At 42.3% G+C, this 25378-nt stretch overlaps 1 protein-coding gene across 1 annotated transcript; it reads right to left on the bottom strand.

The window, feature by feature from the left end:
* Window positions 1–4105: 4105 nt before the first annotated feature.
* On the bottom strand, window positions 4106–9458 carry LOC119699747 (nuclear receptor subfamily 0 group B member 2-like). The gene is made up of 2 exons (XM_038133660.1): window positions 8850–9458; window positions 4106–4424 (listed from the first exon to the last, which is right to left on the bottom strand). The coding sequence occupies exons 1-2, from the start codon at window positions 9454–9456 to the stop codon at window positions 4171–4173; spliced, it is 861 nt and encodes a 286-aa protein (XP_037989588.1). The 5' UTR covers window positions 9457–9458; the 3' UTR covers window positions 4106–4170.
* Between the last annotated feature and the right edge of the window lie 15920 nt (window positions 9459–25378).

Raw genomic sequence — 25378 nt, 5'->3', positions numbered from 1 at the left:
GAAGGCATTATTATTATTATTACCACTTCTTTTTACAAAGGAGGAATGAAAACACCTAGATTAGAGTTGATGAAAGCTTCCTGCACTTCAGGTGTGCACAGACCGATTTTTCACTGTTTACAGCACTATACATAATTTTGAAAGCATGAGACACAGCCTGTTGTGACCTGGATTGTAACTTGTGAGAGCCTACTGACTTCTGCAATCTACCCTTTCCCAGCTCTTGTGTTTGCCACTGTGAAAAACTATAACCTTTTATTCCAGTTAACACTGTTAGCCGCAGCCTTTTTCTGGGACAATACCACTCTGGAATAATGCCACTTCAATTTATGTGGCTTGCCCACACTCCAAAATGTGTCATTCAACCAATTTCACTGTAAAAGCATTGTTTCTGGCACTGCAGATCTATTTTAGTTCAGGTTCTGCAATGATGGTGCTGCAACAAAAGCAGCTGAGCCTTAGCTGACAGCAGCCTCCTCCATTGCACAGTCATAACAAATTCCCACAGAACACACAGGCTATTCTTTGCCCCAAGTAAGGCAGGGAGTCCTGAGGGGAAACCACAGGAGTTTGCAATCAGGTCATGAAAAGAGTTTATGATCATATTCAGAAGGAGGCTGGAGTAAGATTTCACAAGCAATTTGAATTTGCTTTTTCATTCTTGATTTTGCAAATGTAGATTTTTTTCTAACAACTTAAAAATATTGCCATACACTATTTTGAGCAAGTCAGCAACGGGAGAGGAGAGGTGTCCCTGAGTGAAAGCTCTGCCTGGGTCATCAGCAGCGGTAGGTGCTTTATGTGGCACACTTCCAGCAGCTAAGCTCACGCTCGAGGTGATGCCAATACTGTCATCTCCTGGGCGCTAGAGGGGGATGGATACACATGTCGTGGTGGATTGGTGGATTTCACAGCTGGAGAAACAGTGCTCCTGTTTTCAATCCCAGAAGCTAAATAATGTGGTGACAAAACTTTCTTCATTGCTTCTCTCTCCCTGTCTCTCCCTCTTTCTCTCTCTTTTTCTTTTTTTTTTTTCCTGGAGTAGGGATTTTCTGTTGTCATTCTCTCACCTTCTGTTCATTTCTGTCTCTGCTTCTTCATTCCAATGCATTATTTCCATTGACTTCTAAGCGCTGTCTGGTGCTGTGTCTTTCCACTTTCCAGGGAGAGCTCCTGTTTTTGCTCCTGACCTCTGCTCACAATCCCTCACCTCTCCTGTTCCTGCCAGTTTCTTGTACCTGCACAGCCTCCAGCTTCATGTGACGCTTAAATACAGTAAATACATGTTCTTACTCTGTCCTCAGCAAGACAGTGGTATCTCAGCCCCTTTGAACAGTATACCAAGATAAGATCTGTTGATCTTCTGAAGAATCTTGTATTCAAACACAGTGAGGTGAGATCCCTGAGTATCAGATCTTGTGGGAGTTCCATTTGAAGCCTAGTATTTGCCTTCATGATAGAAGGTGAAGTCATCTTGCAAATCCAAGATGTTGACCACAATCTTCCCTGTGGAGCACTAGGCACTCTTTTCAGACATGGTTACAGAGACTCACACCAGGCTAATAGAATCATCGTCAAGTACAGCATTGTCTTCCAGGTGAGCCAAGCCATGGGACTTGTTGGCATCATGCCCTCCAATTCAAGGAGAGCTGATTTGAAGCTGTTGTAAATGTAGATAAAGTCAAAGACCTTGAACAGATTTTTTATAATAAAGCTGTGAGCAGAGACTGTCTGGTGTGCTCTCATTAGCCTGAAATTCAGGCTACAGAGCCATGAACCATGTCCTGGGTTCAGGTTGTTGGTGACTCATTAAGCAGGCCTTTGACTTATGAAGGTAAGCTGGATTCTACACAGAAATGAGCTCTATTAATAAGCTGCTTCTGTCCCTCTCGTCCCCCTTTTTTTTTTGTTGTTGTTGTTGTTGTTTGTTTGTTTGGCCTTTTTGCTCCTTTCTCTAAGCCCCCATGACTGTTTTTTCATTTTACATATTTTCCGTACATTTTACTTCTTTCTAAAATTCCTCACTCTTCCCACTGAGCTGAGGGTATTCCTTCCCCTCTCTACACAGCAGTGGGAGCACTGAGATGAGAGCATAGCCCTTCTTCCCTTTTCCATTGCAGAAGCTGCTGCATGTGCAAGGCCAGCTGAGCCCTGCTCCTTCTAGCCCAGCTGGTGCTGCACTGTCTGGGAGCAAGTGGAGCATCTGTAGTAGAGGTGGAAGCTTATAGGACTTGGGAGATGTTTGAGCTCATATGTCTGCTACCAAATGATGTCGTAGATATCAAATGTATAAATGCCAGTTTTGGATGTATTCTGCTTGCTTAAATCTTAAGAACAGACAAAAAACAAATATCTGGAACTAAAGCTTTCATTCAGCGTCACAAACAACTCACCATGGAATGTCCTGTTACCCTGCACTGCAGCAGATCTGTTGGTAGTACTATTGAACCTTTTTAACAAAAGAAAAGCTACTGGAAACGTCTACTCTGCGGGCTTTCCATGGAAAATATCAGTCAAAAAATCTGCAGTTCTGAAAGGTTTAGTTAGCTTAGGGACATAGGAAGGTGAGTTGTGTTTACTGTAGAGATTGTTACTTCTGTGATCACTACTACCAGGGGGCTTAATTGGTTTGTCTTGTTTGGGGTTTGCTTCTTTCCCTTGATTTTTGCAATTTACTCCTCATTTAACAAAAAGGGGGAAAAATGTATGTTCTTTTGTCAAAATTGATAGGTACTAAACTCTTATTATTATTTAAATTTCTTTTTTTCCTTAGTTGTTTGACTTCTAGAAGTCCTTTCAACATCCATCTCTGTTGATGTGCATTTTTACATATATATATATTTCATATATATATTAACAAGTTCTCTTTCTTTTGGCTTTAGCTTGACATTCTAAGGAATTCTAAGCTGTCATACTCTTTGTTGTGCTGTCTTGTCTACGTGTCTGTCAGCCCCCATTTGGTGAGTATGAGCCCTCTTGCCAAGCAAAACTAGGCTGGATACGCTACTGAAAAAACTCGGAAATAAATTCCCTTAAGTTTCATGGAAACCATTGCGAAAGGAGTGGGACAGGAAATGGATACAAATAGCTTCCACTGTTGCAGCTGAAGTATAAATAAGCTCAGTGTTTTTTTCATCTTGACAGATGGGCAGTCAGCACACACATCATTTGGCATCCACCCCAACACGTGCTGCCTCTTCTCCAACCAGATGGGTAGGAGACAGAGACATTTTTGGGGCATGCCATAGTGCATTTGGAGGTGGAAACATGGAGGTGGAAACATCTCTCTCTTGCAGTGAGAGATGGAGGAACAGATTGTACACATCTGTAGGAAACCATATCTTAGCATTTCTGCTGTCCAAGGAATATCTGACATCTATTTGGAAGGAAGTGAGGGTAATTATAGAAGGGTGCAGGCAGGGCTAAAGGGAAAAGGTCTTAAATGTGTAGGAAACTGGGCTACATGAGTTCTGCCGCTTATGGCATGACACAGTAATAACTTTCAGCCTTTGTTATTCCTATTCTGGAAACAATCGTGAACAATGCCTCTTGTCCAGTCAACAAATTTTTGATTCATGTTGTTTAGTTCCTTAGTTAGGGAAGGACTTTGTAAATAATGGGAGAGGGATTTAATGCCCACAGTTTGCTGCAAGACTTAGAAAAGAACCTGTAAGAAAGCAGTTAGTAAGGGGGAGTTCCATCCAGCAATTACAGCCAAGGACTAGAGTCCTCAGTGGAACAGAAAAGGGACTGGGGAAAGGAAGGATTTATGCTGATTTTACCATTGACCAGCCTTTTATGTATCTATCTTCAACTGAATAAAATTTAACATTGCCCCTGTTCCTTAAAGCCAAAAGCATAAAGTATAAACAGCTGGAAAAATGCTCACTAGAAATAGTACAGTTGAACCTAGCACAACTGGAAAGTATGCTGGTGCTCCTAGACAATCTTTAAATACTTGGACTAAGGGTTTTTTAAAGCACACAGTTTCATGAAATGCTTAATATTCTCTGCCTTTAATTCTAAAATGTTACAAAATTACTTCATCGTTGAAGCATATATGGCTTACAAATATGCATCAATGATTTGCTTGAAATGCATTTATTTAGCTCATAATATTCTCTCATCTCTTCAAAATGAAATATTTTATTGCTCAGATGTCATTTATTTTCAAAGCCAGTCTGGCTTGATATAGAGGGTTTCTAGAAGTAGTACACTTAGGGTGGCCTTTCCTAGGATGGGCCTGAAGAAGAGCTCTTCAATAGCATCTGCATCAATGTCTCGAAGAGATGTGATTAGCTGAAGAATTGAAGCAAACCTGCTGAGGCTTCCATGAAACATTGTTGAGATAAACTCCATCAGGGTTTTCTGAGCTTCCTGCTGCAGTGATTGTACATAAGGGAGACATTTCAGGACATGACATTCTGTCAAAACAAAAAGTAAAATAACAAATCCTGAGTAAACATTTCTCTTCTGTGCCTTTTGTAATGATGGGTGTCTGGATTTTTGGTTTATAGGACTACTTTATCCATGGAAAAAAAATAAACACTTCCTAAACATACTTTTTGGAAAAAGAAGGCATGTGTAGCTCAATAATTTGTATGAGCATTGGCCAGCATTGTAATCACATTGGAATCTAGCCCATTACATTAAAATCCAGCTTTGAAATGGCAACAGCAGGTAATTTTGACTCAGTACAGATAGAGAAGAAGTTTTGTAGTGTTGTCTACCCACCAAATGATGCTGAGATGGTAGTCTGGGCAGGTGGAAATATTCCAGCTCTAATCTACCCTACCTAGATAACGCCAGGAGATGGAGATGATGGTTTGGAGCAGTGAGCAGGCTAGAAGCCTGAAGATGCAGGTTTCTAGTACACCCAGCCCCACCTGTATCCTATTATTGCCTCTGCTTACCATATTAAGCTGGGGCACTGTGGTTCATCATACTATCTAGGTATTTTCATTTACAGTCTGAAAAGAGCAAGAGGAGTGCCTCAGCAAGAGGAGGAGAGGTCTTTGCCCTGTGGAGTCATGGTCTTGAGCCTCAGTCGCATACCTCCCATAGTATGTCACCTGCTGGCTCACTGAGGGTGTTTGTGGGTGCCAGAATTCAGTGCTAAGGACACACGGCGTTCCTGCTTTGCCTCTGGAGGGATTGCCTTCTTATGTAGCTCTCAGCAACCTGTTGCCTCCTCTCCTCACTCTCTAAGGATATCTTTTTTCTCCTAGAATTGTTGTAGTCTGGATAGAGGGTAAAACACACTACTTGGCAACTTTTACAGTGACTGACCCCATACCTCCCTGGAATAGAATCTGAATAGCTCACACCAGGTGTGTTTCACACAGTATCATTCATTTCAGTGTGGGAAGTTCAGCATTATTGCCTCGTGTCTTGTACCAGGGCAAAACCAACCTGGCTGTGTTTCCTTCAGTCTGTAACTGGCTGACTGTTGTCAGACTTCAGTAACTCTCTTCTTCCTAGACATCACTGCCAGAGGAGAAGAAGCCTCAGCCAAACCTGCAACCAGGCTAGCCAGAAATTAAGTGTTTGCAAAAGTCATCATCTCCCCCAGGATTACCAGCAGCTGCAAGCTGTGAGGATGGTTCCAAATGTTAGATTTTTCATGGAAAGGAAATTGTCAGGATTTTGTGGATTCAGGATGAAGCTGCAATAGTTTATGTCTCTTCAAATATACTTAATTTCCCCATTTGGTCTTCTTTTCTATGTAACCAAATACTGGTTTTAATTTACATATTATGAGACACTTCTTGTTGTGAGATATGTTGTAATAATATTCAGTTAAACATGTGTTTCCAGCTGAACTGTAAACATCTTAAAAGTATCCTTTTTTTAAAAAAAACAGAAGCCCTGTCACAGCCTTGATGGAATTTTTGAATATTAATATATTCAAAAATATATTCATAAATATGTATATGTATGGCACTGATATAATAACAGCACTGCTTTTCACTGTTCCCATCTCTTCACTGTGCAGTCCCAATCGCTCTTCAGACAACTGTCAAAAACACAAAAATGTCTTCACATCACTCTGTGTTGTTTCTGTGTGGCAGAACAGTCCTACCTGCTCCTTCTTTTGACTTATTGCCTGGGTCCAAGCAGAGAAGGCCTTGCAGCGAGATCCTTCACCCACAGAGACTGACACAGCTCCAAAGCCACCCAGAATAAGCTCCTGGGAAGAGTGGGGATGCCAATATGCTCTGGAGACTCTGGATTCTGTTGATGCAAGGTGCCGGTTTCCCCTCAGGGGCTGGTGCACTATTTCTTCTTTGCAGGTTCTTGCTGGCCCGGATGTGGTCAATCAGTAACCCAGCCAGAGCCTCTCACACAGAGGTGCTGCACAGATTCTGTTGTTATTATTTTTTTGTTATTTCTGGGGCCCTCAGCGTAAGAAGGACATGGACTTGCTGGAACGACTCCAGAGGTGGGCCCTGAAAATGATCAGAGGGCTGGAGCACCTCTCCTATGAACACAGGCTAACAGAGTTGGGGCTGTTCAGCCTGGAGAAGAAGGGGCTTTGGAAAGACCTTAGAGCAGCCTTCCAGTACCTAAAGGGGCTTTACAAGAAAGCCGGACAGGGACTTTTTACAGGGGGCTATAATGATAGGAGAAGAGGAAATGGCCTTGAACTGAAAGAAGGTAGGTAGGCTTAGGTCAGATGTGTAGGCAGAAATCCTTTACTGTGAGGGTGGTGAGGTATTGGAACAGCTTGCCCAGAGATGTTGTGAATGCCACAGCCCCAGGGGCTGGCCAGAAGGCCAGGCTGGATGGGGCTTGGAGGAGCCTGGTCTAGTGGAAGGTGTCCTTTCCAATGGCAGAGGGGTTGGATTAGATGATATTTAGGGTCCCTTCCAACTCAAAGCATTTTTAATTCTTATAGGAGGACCTACACTCCATCATCCTGCCTGCCACCCTCTTGCCAAAGGGATTTTTCTAATCATAGTAAGCACAATGTCTGTGCCACAAGAGATCACTCAGGGTACAAGCAAAGCTTTGCAGAGTTGTCTTGCTTCTTATCCAAGTGGTGGCTGCTATAGCTGCATGCCTGGATGTCCTGTTGAACTCCAGCTCATGACCCAGCTCTGGACTGCTCTGGTCCTGGCCTCTCCTCATTGCTTCAGTCAGTTTTGGTGGTCCCAACAGAAGTAAAACATTAAGGGTGGTAATGAGGTACTCCGTAATCCAAAAGAGAGTTAGTTTACCATTGTCACTGCTGGTGGCTTCCTGAAAGCCTTTTAGAACTGAGGCCTGCAAAAATAGTAGCATTTTGCCGAACATCAAGCCAAAACTTGAAAAGTTTGAAAATGTGTTGCAAATATATAGAAAACATTTTCTGAGTTTGGTGGAAAGTGTTGAAAAATTATTGAGAGCAGTAGTTGTGAAACAGCTGTACAGATTTGTTTACAGCAAAGGGTAATTTGGGCTGTGTGTAAGCCCTGAGTACATGTTTCAGCCCAGACTTAGATGGTGACTCTGTTTTATACGGAGGCTTAACTGAATCTAAGCTTAACTGATGTTCTCCAGGCTGCCTTCTGCAGCTCATGGAGAAATATTCCAGGGAATAGGGTCATCCCAACTAAGAGCTGAGTGTATTTCTGAAACTGTGGAATGTGTCTGCAGACAGCATTGAGGGCTGCTGGCTCTTTCATACAGCACCCTGGGGAAGCAGCAGGCCTTTAGGAGGCACAAATCCAGAACATAACCCTGCTACTGCTGTTTCTCCTTAAGTGAATATTGCATTTTACCCACAGAGACAATAAAAATGCCAGCTAGTTAAACTGTGTAAGCTGCTGCAGAGGAGGCCTTTCTCCCCTTATCATCCCCCTGGATAAAAACAGTGGTTTCTTTTAGCCTGATTTTGTTGTGAAAAGAGCTTGCACTGAAACAAACTCTTCTGCTTTGATGCTGCAGCATAGACACTCAAGGCAATACCAAGCATCTGGATGACATTACACCTCAAGGATCAGAATTTGAATCCCATTGGAAACAAATATGAAGTCACACAGCCTTTGAGCAGCCTATAAACCGTCCACCACAAGAAATATAATGGAATAACTGAAGCATTCAAGTATCCTTTTGGTGCAGTCCCAAGTACAGCACACTGCTGACAGTGCAGCCAGCAGCAGTGATTGCTGTGGAAGGAGCTGGGCATCTGAGCCAGAGCAGGCTGGAGTCAATAAGTCTTTCCATTTACTTTAGTGGACTTAGAGCTCAGCTTTTAGTTACTCATGCACTCCATGGTGCTGACTGAGGCAACCTTCCTTCCTAAGGAGCCTGAACTTGGCATCAGAAGTGAGAGGATGCAATCAGAAGTCTTAGTTTGCTGTCCCAGGCTTTGAAAGTAGAGATACTAAACTATATAAATATACATAAAAGCTGTGTAACCTCAACACAGCATCCTTTTGCCTCACTGATGAAAATCAGATGGTTATTTTCTCTAGTGTTCTTGTTACTGAAGAAGCCTTTGTTAAAATATTTCTAAAAAATACATCATGTGCCCATGTGCCCTCTCTCCCTTGTAGTGATGTGAGGGTGAGGCTGCTGTATTACCTTTGAACTGGAAGTCAGTTTGAAGTTACACAATTCTTTATGGCTTAAAATTTGTCAGAGGTTGTTTTGGCTTAGAATGGGTGACATACTGCACATATCCAAGGAACCAAAATAAACCACATCAGGCAGAAAAACTGTTAAATCATGGAATACAGGTTTTTGAGAACATTTAACTATATTCATAGAAATTAGTAAAATGAAACATTTTCTATACATAAATAAAAAATGTCAAATATCTTTCTAGGCACATAGTCATTTGTCTAATTTCTGGGAGAACTTACCAGAATTAAAAAGAATAATTCCTTTAAGATAGGCATATTCTTTTGCACTTATGTCCAGGTCCCAGAATTTCCACAATAAATTCTTCATCTTCTGAACTTCTGTGAAAGATGCTCCTGCTGATGAGCTGCCAAGTTCATTTATAGCTGTTGAAGACTGATTGAGGAGGATTTGTTTCAATAAACTGGTGACTGGAATCTCTCTCAGGTCAAAATCCACTCCTTCTTGTGCCATACCCAGGACAAAAAGAGGGGCCCAGTTCTGTTGTATGAGGACAAACTGATCCTCCCAAGGCATGTGATAAAAAGAAGGTAAGTTTCTAATAAAAGTTGAAGTCTTCAACAGCACTTCAGAAGCTCTTCTGCATGTGGCTTCTGGTGTTCTCAGTACAACTCCTCTCCTGTCCAAACAAGGGCAGCATTTGCTTCTTGGAGAACAGTGGGGACTGCAATACTGCTGGTGACACTTGGTCTCACTTCCATGCTCTTTGTTAAGGATCTGGTACAGGATGCTTTTAGAATCGTGTGTCTCACACTGACACTTCCCAAATTTTTCGGCTGGGGTCTTGGTGGCCATGGAGGCAGAGTTCCCTGTGGCAGGAAACAGCATGTCTGGAGCTATGCGTCAGCAGCAGGGGAGGGCCTTTCTGCCACACAGGGAGGCATTGTGTGCTTATATAGACATGGGCAGGTGTTGAAAAGTAATATGACCCTGATTCATAAGGTTACCTTGAACTTTACTTGCACCAGTGTATTTTGAATGGGGTGTGGCTGCAGGCTGCTGGCGTCCCTGGGCTGCTGTAGCCCCAGGGGAGTGGGTGGCATGGGCCAGTCCTGGGGACAGTCCTGGGGATGGAAATCCTGTGTTTCAGAATAACACCATGTTTCTGTGAGATTTGAGAGAAACTTTAGAGGTCAGCTGTTGGAGCTCATGACAGTGTTCTCTCCTTCATTTCAAAAATGGTAATTTCAAACACAGAACGTGAGGGCATGAGTCATAGAATTGATTAGATTGGAAAAGACCTTCCAGATCATAAAGTCCAGCTATTAACCCAGCACTGCCAAGTCCACCATTAATCCATGTCTTCAAGTGCCACATTTACATGCTTTTAAGTGCCTCAAGGAATGGTGACTCTATCACTTCCCTGAGTAGCCTGGGCATTGATGGAGAGAAAGGCAACACGAGACATCCAGTACAGCTTCCTCCTACAGAACATTTCTCCCAGATAGGCTGTGTAATTAAACTTTCCTCATAGAAACTGATGAAGAAAAAATGGCAATTCATACTAGTGTACATGGGAACTTTTGTAGCAGCTCAAGAGCTGAATGATTGAATTGTCAGGACTCTTCAGTCAACATCAGGGAACACTAGCTAGCAGGAATGAAAGAAATTCAGCCTTAATAAGAAGACATGAATGCTTCAAGTTTTTGTTCCTTCACACTCTACTGTCTTGCTTGCTCTTTTGCAGGGGAAAAGGTTCGAAGTTTTTTTCACCAAGCCTGATGTTCATGCATTCCTACAATCTGGGCTCTTAGCCTGTCTCAGCAAGAACTGGGCATTAAAAACAACAGCTTGAAGGTCTCTATCTGCCAGATCTCCAAGGCTTTAGTGTGTAAAGGCCTCCTCCCCACCATCAGATGTGTAACTGCAAATTTGGGTTTTGCCACACCAGGTTTGGGTTTTTTCCATGTTGGGCTATTTTAAGAAGTACATTCTTTACCTCTTCATGATATCTATGTTGCAAAATTTTCCCCTTCTGAGGAGATGAAAAGTGGAGGAAGAGATGACTGCTCCTAAGTTGAGAAATTTAGGAGTGTAGTGCTGCTGAAGTGCAGTGACTACTAACTGCTGTGGAGGTTCAAGGCCCATACAGCACTGAATGCTTGGTGGTATTTGATTGTCCACCTCTCCATTCATTCAGCAGGTCCCTGTTGCTGTCCATTGCTGGGTGTCAAAGAGCTTTGCAAGTTAAATGGCGCAGCAACAGAGAAGTTCCCAGGAAGCCCCCAGAAAGTCCCATCCCTCTTATTCATGATGTAAAATTCAAGCTGGGCTGAGGCTGAATGGAATGAACTCCAGTTACAGGGTCATTGCCATCTGAGGTTCAGCATGAATTACATTGATTGGCTAATGCCGGTACTAGAAAGACAGACTGAGCTTGCTAAAATCATTCTTGCAAAGTCTTTGCTTGTGAAAAGAAGTTTTGTCCCCTAACTGCTGGTGAGCATGGTGGTGTTTCAGCAATCTAGGCAGCAGAGTTCTGAGTGACCCAGCCCCTGTGCTCCAAGAGCAACATCTTGTGGTTAACCATTTCACTCTCTTGGTTCATGTCATTACTTCACAGCTCCTATTAACTGTGCTTATGAAAATTCTCCTTCAGGTTAAGTTGGTTCTTTTCCTACTTTTTTCCTTCTGAGGTCTCCATCAGTCATATGCAGAGTCCTGATGTCAGCAACATATGGTATTGGGTACCATTTCTATTTGTCATCATTTATTTCCTTTGGTTGTGTGTAGATCTAAGAGGCAGAAGCAAATTATATTTCTATCTATCCGAATTTCACAGTATATCTATATAAATATATATAAAATTATATAATAACTTTATGACTATTTACCCAAAATAAGAGTAAAGGTCACTGCACTAGTATGACTGCCTAGGACGCATTAGGCTTTATCATCTTTTCTGAAAATGATTGCTTAGAATTATGAGTCAACATTGAATTGCAGGTGAAACAGATCCTGGTCATCCTGATTCAAAATTGACTGCCTGTGTGACCCAATTTTTTCAAAGGTAGAAGACCAGCAGCCAAATTTAGCTCTATACTCATAAATTAGGCAACAGTTAATTTTTCCTTCTAAATCTTACCTATAGAGTGGTTGCAGCCACATGCACCCAGATATAAAGCATCTAAGTCTCAGTGCTGCAGTAACAATGCTTCATACTTTCAAATGTTAAGGAAACACACAATACAAAATCCAATTTTGTGATATGATAAATGTCCATGGATTTCCGTCTATTTTAGCTGTCTCCAGCATGCTGGCTTGAGAACAATAAGACACAATCACATCAGTGTTATTTTTTCTGTTTTGCATTTATATACTTTTTCAACCTAGGAGACACCCGTGCCCAAAATACTCACTGCCATGACATTCTCTCTGAAACCATCAGAATTGCTTCTCCAGCCCAAGTGTTGCCGTTTGGACAACAATACAATGTGTCCTAAGTCCACACACAAAATTAAAAGAACTGAGAGAGAGTTGGTTTAGGTTAGAAATACAAAAGAAATTCTTTACAGTGAGGCACTCATGAGGCACTGGCACACGCTGTTCAGAGAAGCTGTGGATGCTCCATCACTGGGAGTGTTCAAGGCCAGGTTAGAAAGGGCTTTGAGCAACCTGGTCAGTGGAAGGTGTCCCCTGCACATGGCACATGGCAGAGGGGTTGGAGCTAGACAGCTCTAAGTCCCTTCGAACCCAAGCCATTCTATGATGCTATGATTGCTGCAGACAGCTTTTTCATATTCACACCATTGCTGGGAATTAAAATATTAAATATCTCATTGGGTCCAAACACATAAGACATGTACTATTTTTGGCTCATAGTCCCTAGCATTAAATCACCTAATGGAATACTTGGAAGTCTGAAGAGACTTGTCAGCTCCTAGAGGAGCTTACATGGCAAACTTATCCTTACCTTGGCAGTAGCCAAACATGAATCTTTCAGAAAGAGTGTATGATATATATCACTCTTCTCATGATTATTTTTCTTGCTTTCAATAATTTGCACCTTAGGGAAATTCTGAACCAGAAGGATTTTATGCATTGAATAACTTTCAATTAATTTCTAAGCTATGTTCTTATGCAGTCTGCTCCTACAGCCACAGGAACATCCACATCAGCCTATGTCAAGGAATTCTGTGTGGATGCTTGTGAGACAAAACATTACATTTAGGGGATCTGGTGCCTTCCTGCTCTTTTGCTGTGGAGGAAAAAAGGGAATCAATCAATCAATCAATCAATCAAACCCTATTCATCCTGTCTATTGCTTGGCCTACTTGATATATCTCAGTAAGACTCCCATGGTCACCCTTTGTCCAAACTAAAGAGATGTAGCTTCTTTCTTTAGAGTGACACAAGACCTTTGATCATCTTGTTAACCTTATATGAATCTTTCCTAGCCCTACAGCTTTTCTAAGATATTCATTAGGGAGAGATGCAGGAAGTATCAGGATAGGACACAGTGTCCAGGACTTAAGAAAGCATGGATTTATACAGAGACAGGATGAAGTTCTCTATTTCACCTTTCTCAGAAGTCACTTTTGAACAATGAGCTGTTGTTGCCATGAAACAGTCACAGCCCCTAGGTTTTATTCCTGAATGATGGTCATCAGTTCAGATGCTCTTAACTTCATCAGGAGTAGTCAGGAGTGGTTTATGTGCATTTTTTGCCATATGTGCATATACACATATACTTAATCATCATCTGACACCTAGCTGATGATTTTCATAAAGCCTTTCTGCAATTCTTCTGACAGTCGTGTCTTCCTCCAAATAATTTTGTACCATCAGCAGACATTGATGTTCTCAAACTTTGAAGGCACTGCTCTTCGAAATAGTTCACTCAACGAGTTGTTTAAAAGACTGTAATAATGTAATGGGGCAGAAAATCTGACACTGTCCTTATATTACAGTGTCCACATATACAAGCACATAAATGTTGGACTATACATAGGTACACCATGTGTACAGTAACTGTGTTATTACCAAGCATTGATGTGAGCTCTCCTACTTTCCTAAAAGGTGAGCTTGGAGGCAGATGCATTTCTGGAGGAGAAGAATCTTCTGTTTCATGTGGGCTTTAAGAAGGAAATGCCTTCCTAGGAAACTGACAGCAGCCTTTCTGGCGTCACACCAGGTTGATATATGCACATATTCCTTGATTCAGTGACCTCTTATCACTCTGGTCTCACTTGAAAACATTTAATTGGCCTATAAACATCCATATGACTTCAGAACAGGAATCTCTAGGAGTTTTATACAGTGTGTTTTCTGGGAGAGGTTGAGTGAATTCCGTGTCACTGGCACTTTTGAGGACAGCTGACCTCTCTAACAGCCTTAAGAAAAGGAAACAGTAATAAAACCATTATCTTTCTAGAAGGGTTCCTTTTCCTCCATCTTTCTTGAGCTGTAAACGCATTCATTTCTCAGCTAGAGAAACTAAAAGCTACAATTCAGACTGCCAGCTTTGGCTAGGCAGATAGTGGGAAATACCTGGTCCATGTTGAAGCCTGCTCAGTTTTTAAACAAGTTCTGAAACAGTGTGTTTAGCTTATAAGAATGCCATGGTAAGTAGGATTTGACCCTAATATCTGAAGCAAGTCTACATGAATAACAAATACAGTTAATTTAAACATGCTTAGCCTACCTTGAAGCTCAAGATATTGGGGGTAAGCATGTGCTTAAAATGCTTTGGTTGGTTATGTCTGATAAAATCAGCATCTTTTTGATGATAGCCATTTGAATAAATTAGCAAACTAATAGAGAGGCAGCTGCCCTGTCATGAAATGTTTTCTAACACTGAAACTAGGCCTGTTTTAAATTTGCCTCTGGTGACTTAGATGGAAGGCAAGTGTCTCTGAACTTCTGCCTCAAATCTTGATGCAAAACAGGACTTCTGAGAAGCCCCCTCCCTAAAAACATATCCAAGGCATCATATTTAACTCATGTACTCCTGTTCTTTGTTTCAAGAAACCTTTGAGTAGCATTTAAAGTGACTTTTCATCAGGTGCTGCTCACTAGCTGAAGTAGGGGCAGAGTTTATCTTCATTTTAAACCAAGAACATTTTGTTAGAGATATTACACTGCCTGACTATATCTCAGCTGTTGCAAATGTGAATGCAAACATGTGCCATCTGGAGCTATAACCAAATATGAGACTAAAATATTAGCCCAGAAAGTAAATAACAGCTCAGCAGTTCTCCTCAGGCAGAAGATGGGATGACACAGGAACATATTTCTTAACTCTTCAGTTTCTTATAAATCTAAAGAAGCAATAGATTTCTTTGCATACATATAGATAAATAAACCCAAAAGGGCTCTTCATGTTGTTTAAGAAAGCAAAGAAACAAACAAGCAAAACAATAAACAAAGAAGCAAAAGCAAACAAGCCCAGCTGGATAAGTAAACTCTTTCCATGATTTTTTAATAGCTCTAACCTGCCTCACAGCAACATGGGGTCAGAGCCGTCTTCACCACTTTGCACCATAGCAGGTGTGCTGCTTCTGGGACCTTTCTCCCTTGGTGACAGGTAAGGGATTGGTTTAAGTCATGTTTGGAAATGGACAAGAATCTGGAGACATGAATAACTTTTAAGCTGCACAACACCAATTGTTTGCTTTCTTCATACTAAAACTTTTACAAGGGTAAATTGTCAATTTTTTATAAGGGCATACCTTGGGATGTAGAGATTCTAAAATAAACCAGAAGTGACCTTGTACAAGTTTGTGCCATTTTTCTCAAGCTCCCCACTGAGGAGATGGTGTTTGCACGGTCACCCCTATCAGCGCTGGGACAGGCACCATCTGTCATTTTAAATACAGAGAGATGCACCACTTATAATTGGTCAGCAAGTGAAAAATGCTGCAAAGCACAGTTAGGAAATGTTCCTGGCTAGCAATGCCATCTCCAGAGTGGCACTGAAAAGGAACTTCTCCTTCAGCCCCCTCCCCTGCTGAGAAGAGTGATTTGGATGATAAGCTTTTTAATGTAGTATGGAGCACACTATCATATTAAAGTTTAATCTGTCTTGTATTATTGAAGATAAATGCCTAATTTGGTGATTAGCACTCTGTAAATACCACAGATTGGCAAGTGAAGGTTAGATGGCAGATAAGATGTGTGGTATATATCTTCAGATTTGGCTTTATGCATTTCATGTATGATCAGATTAACAAGGCCCAAGAAACTGAATCCCAAACTCTTTCATTTTATTTTGAAATACATAGGGGACAGAAAGATCAGAAGATGTCTTCTGTGAGAAACATAGGACTAATGTATTGAATTCTCCCTGTGACAAAATTAACATGCCCAAACTTCCCTTACTGTTTGCCATAGGATAACTTCTCTACTAATAATGCTTGATTTAAATATGAGTCTATTCAGACTGGGGGAAAGGTAGAAAGCACTTGTATCTCAAAATCTGGATTTTCTAAGAGCTCAGAGTACTTAAAACCAGAAAATTCTCTGGTACTACATACAATGGATACTCAATCTGTTAAAGCTTTACCTCACTGGCAGCGCTGAAGGGCATGAGTCTGCCTGCCTTTAGGCAATTATTTCTTTAGAAACAAGCTGGACTGACAAAACTGGGGAGAAAGAAAAGATGTTGAGTCATACTGTAAATTGTAAATTTTTTTTTTTCTATCTCCATGTTAGAGACTCAGTTGTCAAGATACATTGGGGAAAGAGACAGCTTTCTGAGAGCCATGGAGTCCGGCAGGGGTGAAGAAGAAAGATTGAAAACCTTTCCAGAGAGCATGTCTGGTTTTGAGCAAACAGTTATGTGAAACTGAGGCTAAAGAAATGGATTTCAAATGCTCAAACCCATAGAAGGATAGGCACAGTCTCTCTGTAGAAATAACTAGGATTCTTAGGATCTCAGGATCTTAGGATTCACAATCTCTCTCAGAAAGAACAGAGAGAGTGGAAGATTCTGAAACCTGAAAATGTTAAATAGTACAGGTTAAAAATAGAAGGGAGGGAAGGAAGGGAAAGATCAATCTGAACGCATTTAATAAGAACAGACTATGACAGGATAAATGCAAATAGGTATAAAGATGTGAGTTGCTGAGTCAAAAGTGGCCACAAGACACAGGCACTTCCATGCTGTTCAGTGGCAGTTTGAAAGACATTCAGACCTTCTTCTGGACCTGTTTCTGTATACAGTTAATGACTTAGTATTGAAACTTCAGTGTTACAAGATCAACTGCTGCTTACTCTGGCATTTATGTTATTTCTGTCACTCTGAAAAACAGCTCTGAGATTTTTAGAACCATGCACATTTGCAAAAATCATATTTTTGAAAGAGAAGTCTGGCTCCATTTGTCTCATAAAAGTCTGCACTTAACCACTTTTTAAAAAAACACTATTATTCTAAGGTCAGTGGAAACTCTATTAAAGTGTTTCAGGAAATTATCAGATCATTAGAGCAATGGAAACTGAAATGTATGCAATACATTATCACAATAATGTGATTTCAAACACATTATAAAACCGGGCAAGAAATCAAGTGTGCAACATTCTCCTTTGGGACCCACACAGTTCCAGCATGATTTTATCATGCTCCATGCCAGTGACTGCTCCTAGCTCACAGTGGCTACTGGAAGGTATTTTTTCCTTCAGAGGTGCATCCATTGTCGCCTCTCAAACCAGCCTTTGAAACTACGCAGCCTTTTGAAACTACCGTACCTTTTTCTCCCTTAGCTACCTGGGGAAACATATGTAGGAGGAGTTTTGTCATCAGGAGTGTGTCTGATACCTAAATCTCCCACCTTGAAGGTGGGACCTTAGAGTCCTGCCATTGTGCGTTGAGATTGTGCTCAGAAAGGCAGGGTTTGAAAACCACTAATCAGATCAGTTTAACTGCAAGGCTTGTGTGAACGCATTAAAAGAAACAAAAGACCAAGAGAAGCACATGTCTGCAGTGCGCTCAACAGCCCCAGTTCCTGTGACAGGATGGTGAGAGCTCTGTGATAATCTTGTGAGAGGTCACATCCAAACTCAGACGGACTGAAGCATTTATACCCCCAGGACCTGTTTCCCTTTATAGCTCAGATCCAACAGTGCAAGTCCTTCTGACACAAGCCTCTCCCCTTTTTCCTCCCTCCTCCTGCCTCATATGCTTCTGGTTCATTAGGTCAAGCAGGAAAGGCCCTAGAATTTCCTTCCACTAAGTCAGTACTTGATGCCATCTGTTGTAGAGATGAAATTCTCTTTTGGACAGGGCAGAAGGATTTCTCCATGCACAGTTTACAGCTATTCCCATAGAGGGCCAGGATTTACCATGTTCTCAGCTCAGCATGAAGTAGAACAGATCTGGGAAATGCCCAAGTCCCATTATATAAATGTTTCATGTTAGAACTCCTACTCTGAACCCACACCAAGTACCCTGCCCATCATGTGTTATATGATTTCATAAGTGTGAACAAATGACACAGCTCATTATTGATCTCATTTGAGACTGGAGTTGGCAGCAACCACACATGTGGTGACAGGACTTTGGAGGGTACCTCAGCCCAGTTCCCAGCCCAGTGTTTGGGGAGGCTTTTGGGACAAGCTGTACTAAGCTGTCCCAACAGGTCCCATCCTGAGGCAGGAGGCCACCCCTTCACAGCTCTGTGCTCCTGCCCAGTCCCCCACACTTCTGCGAGCAGGGTTTGGAAGGGCAGCACTCATTTTTGCTCTGCTGTCACACTACCATCACTTTACTAATAAACTATAAACTGTGGCAAAGAATAGATTTGTTTTTCAGAACAAATGTTGGAATGGAACACCCAGTAGAAAACAAACCTGTGAAAATTTTAATTTCACACATGTTTTCTCTTGAGTAACTATCCACATGGGATGTTCGGTTTATTGTGACTACAAATGTCACCTTTAAATCCCAAAAACCTGGTGCAAAAATTAAGTCAAAATACATAGAGAGAAAATTAATTCTGGTTTTATTTGTAATGTATTTATTTTTGGAAGAACCACTCCCCAGCCCCAATTCATGTGTCCACAGCAAGCAATATGGTTTGAAAAAAAAAACAAGCAGAGTTGTTTTATTAGCTGGCCTTCCTCACCTTCTGTTTGATTGTGTATTTTAGGGTGCCCAGAGGATTAGCAGATTGTTAAAACAGCCTCAGAAAACACACATCTTGACCCAAAATGTCATTTTAGGCAGCAAGAGAACAGAAAAAAAAAACAGTAGATGATAGAAAGTCCCATTAAATAATTATAGCAGGAGAGGAAGAGGTCTCTGGAATATCAAACCTTCTGAAAAATTCTGAGCATTTTGATAAGGATAAGGGTAAGATTAAGTGTGAGGTCTTGGTGCATTCTGTTACATATTAAATCCTGACACAGAAATCTCAACAGATGGAGGCATTTAGAAGAAGTGAACAACTAAAGAAGAAAACTGGCAAGCAAATAAAATAAAATTATTGGGAAAAATTATTACTACTGGCTATTTGTTTTCACTGTTATTATTTATTAAGAAATTAGCACTTCACTGCCTGAGCCAAGAGCTTACTATGGAAGTGTTAATCTCAAAGAAGATAAAATAGAGGAAAGTGGGAAGATTTTTTTTTCCCCCTTTAATTTTCTTTTCCAAAACCAAAATAATTTCTTTCCTTCAAATAAGCATTGCTACCACTGATGTCCACATGAAACCACACAAGTGGTTGGGTTGGGATGTGCCTTAGCTGCACATAGCTGATACTGTGGTCGAAAACTGCTAAAAGAAACAATGATATATAAAGATACATCAAAATGGGCATTCATTTACTTCATAAACAAATGTTTTTACTTCATAAACAAATGTTTTCTTCTAACCTTTTTTTCCTGCCTTCTGTTTTGTTTGCTTGTTTGTCACTGGATGTTTGAGCAGGTAAAACAACTGGACCTTGACCTTCTTTGGATTTATCACAAAACAAATTAAGACAAGAAGTAAACAAGCTCCAGCAAATTACAGGTGCATCCTTGCTTATTGCTCTCAAAGCCCAGAAGATTTCTAAATGTGAAAGTACAGAAGGAAGGCAGATTAACCCTGACACACAAATACCATTATTTTTAACACAGTTGCTGGGATATGCCCTTGTGTATCTATATCATGCAGCAGGTGCTGTTTATGATAGTAGACATAGCAAGAGCAGTGCTGATAGGAAAATGCTTCCCTGTTTGTAGAATATCGTGAAGCTTTGTTCTGCCACCCTATTTCCAAGTCCCTATTTCCTATTTTCTTTTCTCACTCCATCATTGGACAAATCCAGGTATACTTTTGAGTCCTTAAATGCACAGCTAGCTTAGCTACAAATAAGATGATGACCACACACCTGGTAATTCTCTGCAAGAAACCCAGTGACTTTTGATCTGATGATCACCTCCATGAGTATGTTATTTATTTTCACTCTAACCATCGTAAAGGTAAACCAAACTACCCAGATGTAATTGCAAAATCCAAGGACAGAGAATTATATTCAGGTTGACTTCACAGATAGAAAACAACTGATAAGCCACCAATATAACAGCTGACTGCAGTTAGCCTTTAATTGGGATCCAGCAACAGCATGTGCTTGTTAATATGCTGCTTTAAAAGCAAAAAAATAACACAGTCCTGTCTTGTTTATGGAACAAGTAAAATTAATGGAAAATGTTAATCTCTGGTCTAACATGACCATGTTTACCCTGTGAAGCCACAGTGCAGTGAGTATTATTCAACACTGACCCTCAAGTTGGACTGCTTTGGCTTTGCCTTTACACTGTGAAACCAGTGCTTTAGTGTTCACTTAGCAGATATAGAAGCTGGTTGGTTTTTTTGTAATCATTTACACATACACATATTTAAACACAAGAAACACAAGCAGGCACTTCTCTCCAGTGTTACGTAACTCTAATACTAATTTCCCCATTTATCTTCACAGGAGATATAGGGTAGGATAAAGAAAAGGTAAACTGTGTAACCTCACTTAAATTTATTAACAGAGTCCTTTGCACCTTCATCCCAGTGTTCCATTCCATGTAGATATTCCAGGCAGTTTGAATCATTAGTGTAGAATTAGAACTAGAAACACAGGTTTGCAATGACCTCTCCTTGGAGACAGAGATGAAATCTGTATCTCACTGCAGCAGAGACAGTGGCCAGGGGGATCACCTGTGGTAAAGCAAGAACTTGAATGAAAAGCATGCACTGGAGAAGATGAGGTGTTGTGCTGGTTTTGGCTGGGGTGGAGTTAGCTTTTTCCAAGTGGCTTGGAGGGGGCTGTGTTTTGGACTTGTGCTGACTGCAGGGTTGATGATATAGAGATGTTTCTGTTATTGCTGAGCAGGGCTTACACAGAGCCAAGCCCTTTTTACTCTTTGTACTGCCATGCTGGGGAGGAGACTGGGGGAGCCGAGCAGGTTTGGAGGAGCTGGGACAGGTGGCCCCAAGGGATTAAAGGGATACTCTGGACAATATGACTTCATGGTCAGTGTATAAGATGGGGAGGAGAAAGGCAGGAGGATGTTTGTAGTGATGGTGTTTGTCTTCCCAAGTCACCACCAGGTATGATGGGGCCCTGCTGTCCTGGAGACTGCCGAACACCTGGAAGCATTGAATTCATTCCTTGTTTTGCTTTGATTGTGTGAGTAGCTTTTACTTTCCTCATCAAACTGTCTTTATCTCAACCCACATGTTTTCTACCTTTTACCCTTCCAATTCTCTCCCTTATCCTGCAAGTGGGGTAGTGAGCTAGTGGCTGCATGGGGCTTGGCCTCTGGCTGGGGTTGAACCATGGCAGGTGTAAAGGCACTAGAAGCTGCCAAGCTAATGGATTTATATGAAAGAAAGGCAGGAGAGGGATTTGCATGCAGATACTCCTTGTGGCACGGATGGAGCAATTGGGCCAGAAGAGAATGGAACTGAAGACTTAGAAATAGAACTGAACTACCCAGCACCTCAAAGGGAGAGTAGAGTTCATAGACAACTGGAGAAGAGCCTAGGGCCTCCAAAGGGAGTAGAAATACACCATGAAAGTATAGTCAAGCCTAATTCTCAGTGCCCTTTTGAACTGTGCAGAGGCACAGTTAAATCACTGAGATCACTGAGATCAATCAGAGATCGCTGTTAAATAATGATCTCTTAGATGCCCGTGTACAGGAGCCATTCTCTTCTGACACCTACACCCAACTGCTTAAAAAGGGTGATGGAAACATTGCTGGAGTCAATGTTCACTGCACATAGTTCTGTTTTCTTTCCAGAAAATTGGTTGGTTAGCTGGTCTGACAGAGGAAAGGGATAAAACAACTTGTGGAGTTGATCCCTGGGCTTTCAGACCACACTTTGATCCAAGAAGCAAGAGACGGTCCCAGTGCACGGGCTGGCTGGAACAGTGGGAGACCCTCACACAGCTCACCCAGTGCAACAGCTCTGCAAAAGGGAGACTCCTAGGTTCTCACTGTGGAAACCCAGGGATTTATTTCTATCAATGTTTTTTCTTCAAACGTTTCATTAAAATCAGCTGTTGTTTGATCTGCAGCCTCTGTGGGGAGTTCAGGCTGCACCTCACTCCCAACTGGCAGTCCCAAATCTCACAGCCTGATCACCACCTCTTTCAACGAAGCTAAAAGAGAGATAATAGTTGGCAAGGAAGCAGCTGACCCAGGGGCAAGAGGCATTCATTTTTCCCACTCTTTAGACCAACACCAGCCTAACCAAAGTCTTTTTATCAGGTGAAATTTCATCTATTGCAGAGGAGTTCTGAAAGAGATGACTCACTGAGAAAGATAAGGCTCTCAATGAGACAAATCTAGACAGCAATGTCACCCCTACATTTTAGGCCATTGAATGTGAACATAATGAAGTGCAGTGTGCAGCTACTGAAGCTGAAGCTCAGAGAAGACACAGTTTTTCACAAAACCTGGTGGTAGATTTGAGACTCAAACCCATTTTTCCTTTTGTTTGCCTGGCACCTTGCCAGCCAGGGCCCTTTGGAATCCTAGGCTGAGCCCCAAATCAAATCAATTCTTATTCTTTCTTGCATTGTAGGACAGATCTCTCCTACTGAAGCTTTATGCATTTGGGAGTCCATTCGTGTGCTGACAAGCCTGCAGTGGCCCAGCCTCTGAAATGCAAACAGAAACACTTTTGGGGCACAACTCCAAGGCCTGCAACACTTGCCAGAGCAGCACACACCTCCTCCTTTTTATTCCTCTCAGGTAATAAGCTTAAATTCAAAGTACCCCTCAGGAGGTTTCACCAGGCATCTCTTTACAGTGCTTTGAAGGACTCCTGACCTGTTAGCAATTGGCCCTAGCAGGAACCACTTTCTGGTTTAGTCAGATCCTCAGTCAACCCTCTCTGCCAAAAGGGCTCTACAGAGGGATCTGGACAGGCTGGATCAATGGGTCAAGGTCAACTGTAAGAATCAACAAGGCCAAGTGCCAGGTCCTGCACTTGGGTGTCAACAAACCCCTACAGCACTGCGGGCTGGAGGAAGAGTGCCTGGAAAGCTGCCCAAAGGAAAAGGACCTGGTGGTGCTGGTTGGCAGCAGCTGAACATGAGCCAGTGTGTGCCCAGGAGGCCAAGAAGGCCAATGGCATTCTGGATTGTATCAGAAACGGTGTGGCCAGCAGGACCAGGGCAGTGACTTTTCCTCTGTACTCGGCCCTGGTGAGGACACGCCTCAAGTGCTGTGTTCAGTTCTGGGTCCCTCACAAGAGAGACACTGGGGGTCTGGCATGTGTCCAGAGAACAGCACTAAACTGGTGAAGGGTCTGAAGCACAAGTCTGATAATGAGCAGCTGAGGGAGCTGGGGGCATTTAGCCTGGAGACAAGGAGGCTTGGAGGACACCTTTTATCAGTCTACAACTCTACAGGTTCCTGAAAGGAGATTGTAGCCAGGTGGGGATCAGTCTCTTGTCCCGTGTAACAAGTGACAGGATGAAAGGAAATGCATTTAAGTTGTGCTGAGAGCTAGATTAGGGGAGAATTGCTTCAGTGAAAGGGTGATCAGACATCAGACATTACAATCATTAGAATCATTTCGCTGCCTAGGGAAGTGATGGAATCACCATCCCTGGAAGTGTTCAACAGGCCTGCAGAGGTGGTGTTTAGGGACATGGCTTAGTGATGGACCTCATGTGTCTGGATTACCAGTTGGATTTGAGGTCTTTTCCAACTTTAATAATTTTATGAAAAATCAGAAACCTCCCTCTAAAACCAGCAAATAACCATCCCTCAGCCACTGCCAGCATTGCTCTCCTTCAAGCAGCCAAGCCAAGGGGCTGCACCTCTGAGGGGATGCAGGGTGAACCACAGCCATTCTTGTTCTGGGGCTCGTTCAGCCTCTGCTTCTCTAGGAGCTGTGCCTTACTGGGGGGACCTCCTCAGCCACACGAAGGTGACCTTATTGTCAAAAGAACTCACTTGGCTGAGGGAATGCAGCTGCACCCAAGCCTGGACTGTGCCGTGCCTGCAGGGGATGCTGCAGAGGGCAGTAACAAACATGACTGCATTAGGCTGGTTGTGTATGGAAAGGTCAGAGCCTGAGAGTCAAGCTGTGCTTGAAGGGAGAGAAAGCATGGGATGCAGACATGGAATGGAAAATGGAAGGAAGAAGAGGTTTAGCATCTCAATGGCAGCAGTGGCTTTGCCTGCTGGAGGGAGGGTGCAGAGGGCTGCATGCCCAGCCCACTCCTCATGCTGAGCACAGTATCTGCCTTTGGCTCACAGGCCCTTCTCAAATAAATGAGTTGCCACTGCCCTGGGTCTCCCAGAAAAGCTGGTATCTCACCAGAGCTAAGAACTAAATTACTCCTTGGTTTTTTCTCCATTTGAGTCTGTTCACCCACAAAACACACATCCCTCTTGGCAGGGAAAGGGCTGGTATAACTGTGCACCACAAGAGGGTCTCATGTGCTGGGCCAAAGTGCCCACAATCCAAGGGAAGGTCAAACAGAGCAGAAATACACATTCTTTCAATGTGGTGGTGGTGGTTTTAAATAATTATGCAGTTGCCTTTTTTTTTTTTTTCTGTAAAGGATTCCTTTAAAGTGCAGGGTACAGTCCCCCACGCATTTCACAAAATCCCTGCTACCGGCAATACTGTGGTGCCCTCAAGTGGACGCAGAACACTGAGAAATGCACTGCACTGCAGTCCCTGCTCCCTGCCTCGCAAACCCAGCCTGCAAACAAAGCTCCTGCCCACCACAAGAGCTTTTTGCAATGCCAGAGGAATAAATGTGCTTCAACATTAGGACTGCCAGACTAAAAGTTTCTCACTTAAGAAAAATTTATTTTTCAAGACATTATTTGATTAATAAAAAAAAATTCAAAAAGGGGATTAGTTACAGCACTACCCTCATGATATTTCCGAGGAATAAGCTGAAAATAGAGATGTTTTGGGGTCAAACCACAGACCAAATGCCCACGAGCTTGATTCCCCTCACCAGATGCAGTACTGCTGGCCTTCCTCTGGAAATTGGCAGTAGATACCAAATTGCCTGACATCAGCCCCTACCAATGTGCCATCCTACCACTTCTCAGTGCCAGCAGATGTGAAACACCCCATTTCCCACCTGCTGCTTCTCTGGCGGCAAGTTACCCATGCAGGGCTTCCTCCTCCTCCTCCTGATTGCTTTTCCCATCTACTGTGCTCTTTGTCACAGCACAAAGATGTAGGGGCAGCACAGGCTCCAACAGCCACCCTTAAAGAAGACAGGGATGACCTTGAGAGGTAATAAAAGAGGTAATAAAAAACATCCTAACACCCAGGTCACATAATTTTTAA

The sequence above is a fragment of the Motacilla alba genome, chromosome 3 (genome assembly GCF_015832195.1).
Source record: "Motacilla alba alba isolate MOTALB_02 chromosome 3, Motacilla_alba_V1.0_pri, whole genome shotgun sequence".
Classification (NCBI taxonomy): Eukaryota; Metazoa; Chordata; class Aves; order Passeriformes; family Motacillidae; genus Motacilla; species Motacilla alba.
The sequence above is the reverse complement of the archived record's forward strand: the minus strand, read 5'-3'. Positions and strand labels throughout refer to the sequence as shown.